The 3,118-nt window shown below is 44.5% G+C and overlaps 1 protein-coding gene across 1 annotated transcript; it reads left to right on the forward strand.

Moving 5' to 3' along the window:
* Positions 1-260: 260 nt before the first annotated feature.
* Positions 261-2,837, forward strand: LOC147903486 ((R)-mandelonitrile beta-glucosyltransferase-like). The gene is made up of 2 exons (XM_087372847.1): positions 261-808; positions 1,006-2,837. Exons 1-2 carry the CDS (start codon positions 286-288, stop codon positions 1,923-1,925), a joined length of 1,443 nt encoding a protein of 480 aa, XP_087228973.1. The 5' UTR covers positions 261-285; the 3' UTR covers positions 1,926-2,837.
* Positions 2,838-3,118: the final 281 nt, after the last annotated feature.

Raw genomic sequence — 3,118 nt, forward strand, 5'->3', positions numbered from 1 at the left:
AACAAGCAGATCTCCATTAAATGCTTCAATGGAATGCGTGAACAAAGTGCTCTGTGGGCACAAATCACGCATGTGGTTGCATGTGGTGACCATGTGCAGTAAGCCTATAAGGCTTTGCCTTTGGCAAGCCAAAAAAGTAAAAGCCGACACCCCCTCCACACTGGGCACAAATCACGCATGTGGTTGCATGTGGTTACCGTGTGCAGTAAGCCTATAAGGCTTTGCCTTCGGCAAGCTAAAAAAGTAAAAGCCGACACACCCTCCACACTCATCCTACTAGCAACGATGTCCACTGCCTCTTCTCCTCTTGTCATTCGTAAGCCTCACGCCTTCATGCTGCCCTTGCCAACTCACGGGCATGTCACTCCTATGTTGCAGCTTGCCCAGCGTCTTGCCTCAAACGGCTTCTTCGTAACCTTCGTTTCCCTCGACAGAATTATTTCTGGTTTGCTCCCACAGTCAGATAGCAATCTGCAGAGTGGCAGTGTTAGTCCAGACCCGAACCTGCAGTTCTTCCACGTTCCAGTGGACAAGGAAGTTGCTGTGGAAGTCTTGGAGTTTGGGTGGGTCATCACGATCTTGGAGGCGATGAAACCGGGGGTCGAGGTGTTGCTGAACAAACTCAAGAAAAGGGAGCCTCCAGTTACTTGTTTCATTGCTGACACCATAGTATTATGGGCGCAAGATGTTGCTGATGGTGTGGGAGTTCCTAGAGTAGTTTTCTGCCCAGTGTCTGCACGGTTTCATTCCATATTCCATTACATGCAGCGTGATCTGTTCGCACCCTACCGATCCATGCCCAACACAGGTATACAAGCGAAACACTTAAAATTTTATGCAGACGAGCTCGTTTCCCCTCTCTTGCAAATAATTCCACTCGCTAGTACTCTAGATTTGAAACAAGCCCGCAAATGGGGGTTCTGTCAAAGATATGAGATATGGATCACGTTTGAAATAAGTCCGAAATTGATTGAAATCTCCTGAAGTTTGTAAATGCTATTGCAGGAGAACCTGACGACAGTGAAGAGTTGATCACTTGCATTCCAGGCCTTGACACAGTGGTGCGTCTGGCAGATGTCTCTGACGTTCTTAGAGCCCCTGATACAATTTTTGAATTTTTCACCAGGGTTTCTACGGCAGTGAAAACTGCAGCTGCAGCAATTGTACATTCCGTGTATGAAATAGAAAGCAGTTCCGTTGATGCTCTTCGACAGGAACTTCCTATTTACACGGTAGGTCCTCTTCTGGCTCTCGACCCCAATAGCCTTAAGCCAAGGCTTTTTGATGAGGATGACGCATGTTTACAGTGGCTCGACTCTCAAGCTCCCTCATCTGTTCTTTATATATCTTTTGGCACAAGTGGATTTTGGTCTGAGGCTGAACTCAAGGAGTTAGCCCTGGCGCTAGAGGCTAGTGAGCAGCCTTTTCTTTGGGTGTGCCGTGCAACTTTGGTAGCAGAAAAGTTCACCGTCTCAATATCTGACATCTTTTCAGATCAAACGAAACGACGCAGCAGGATTGTTTCTTGGGCACCTCAACTTTCTGTTTTACAGCATCCCTCTGTTGGAGGATTTTTAACCCACTGTGGCTGGAATTCCACCATCGAAAGCATGTACATGGGAGTTCCAATGATTGGGTGGCCTAAATTAGCTGACCAAATGTTAAACACGAGGATCGTTTCTCAGGTGTGGAAGATTGGTATCACTCTGGAGATGCCAAACGACGGCACAATAGTAAGAAGCGTGGCAATAGAGGAGGCGGTGAGGGCTTTATTCAATGGACAGGAAGGAAAGGAAGCAAGGACAAGAATCTCAAAAATGAAAAAGATAGTTAGAACGGCTGTTGAGGACGGAGGGAGCTCCAAGAAGAATCTAGTAGATTTTCTGAAACATATGACCAAGAGAGCAAATGAAGCAACAGATTGAAGGAAAATAAGGCAACTGTCCTCATGGAAAAAAAGAAGTCTACTTTCAAAAATTCCACAACAAGGTTCTTGATGCAAGCTCGCGCCAAAACGCTGTTCGTTGGCTCCACAGTGTGATTTGATCTATTTTTTCAACCTCTCGTATTGGAACAAGTCGTATCCCACGATCTTTTCTCGCATAGATAATTATCAAAAGTTCCATGTGTGCAACGGCCATCGTAGCTGCGGGTTGTACCTTGCCAGACTTCAGAGATCACCTGGTATGATGACCTACGATGGGGCAGTATCTTGTGAAAGTTGTGTCTGGTCAGACGTAGTGGTAGAAAATTTTAAGCCATTAATTAGCTATTTTCAGAACACCGATCACCACATGACAAGTCCAAAAAAGAAATATCAATCATAGATGACAAATTTAAAACGGATGCTCAAAAGAGTTAGTGACCATTGTTTTCTGGATCTTAACTTGCGCTTACTCGTACTCTTCATAGAGTGATAGATGAGAATAAGGTCGTGCGCCAGCCTAAATGTGTAGACTACGATTTGCAAAAAGGACGAGTAGACAAAGGTTCACCAATCTCCAATGAGAGCAAACACGATGACGATCGCTAAAGCAATCTCCCACAAAAGCGAGGAGACGATGAGGGCAATAATTATCCCTCCATCAGTGGCACAAATGATCCGCATCAATCCCACCAACGGCACAAACAACAAAAGGGTACAAAGACCTGTGACAATGCAGGGAGGAGAAGATGTCAGCAACAAGCAAAAAAGATGTACCCTACCATCGGCGATGTACCCTCCCATCTACAAGAGGAGAAGACGAGGATAGACTCATGCCCAAAAGAGGAGTCGAATATCATTAACCCCAATCTGATCACGAAGGGAACAATTGGAAGGTCATACAATCTGTTCATGCGACACTTTCAAAATCTTTCATTGATGGCGTGCCACTGTCGAAATGCATATTGACCCCAGAGTCCCGACCCCAAAGTGAAAAAGATGACCTCTCTACATTGCTCAATTATGAACTCTATGTAGAAATCTAGAACATATAGTATACGCTTAAACAGATCTCTAGTGCTTGAATAGAATGAACTAGATACGGGTAGGTAGCTGTATTGACTGAGAATATGTTTTATTTGAATTTTGTAGTTTTAGTATATAACCACACATTTTGTTTCTAGAAAATTGAAT

The sequence above is a fragment of the Dipteris shenzhenensis genome, chromosome 3 (genome assembly GCF_047967505.1).
Source record: "Dipteris shenzhenensis isolate YYH24624 ecotype China chromosome 3, Dip_SZ_1.0, whole genome shotgun sequence".
NCBI classification, from domain to species: domain Eukaryota; kingdom Viridiplantae; phylum Streptophyta; class Polypodiopsida; order Gleicheniales; family Dipteridaceae; genus Dipteris; species Dipteris shenzhenensis.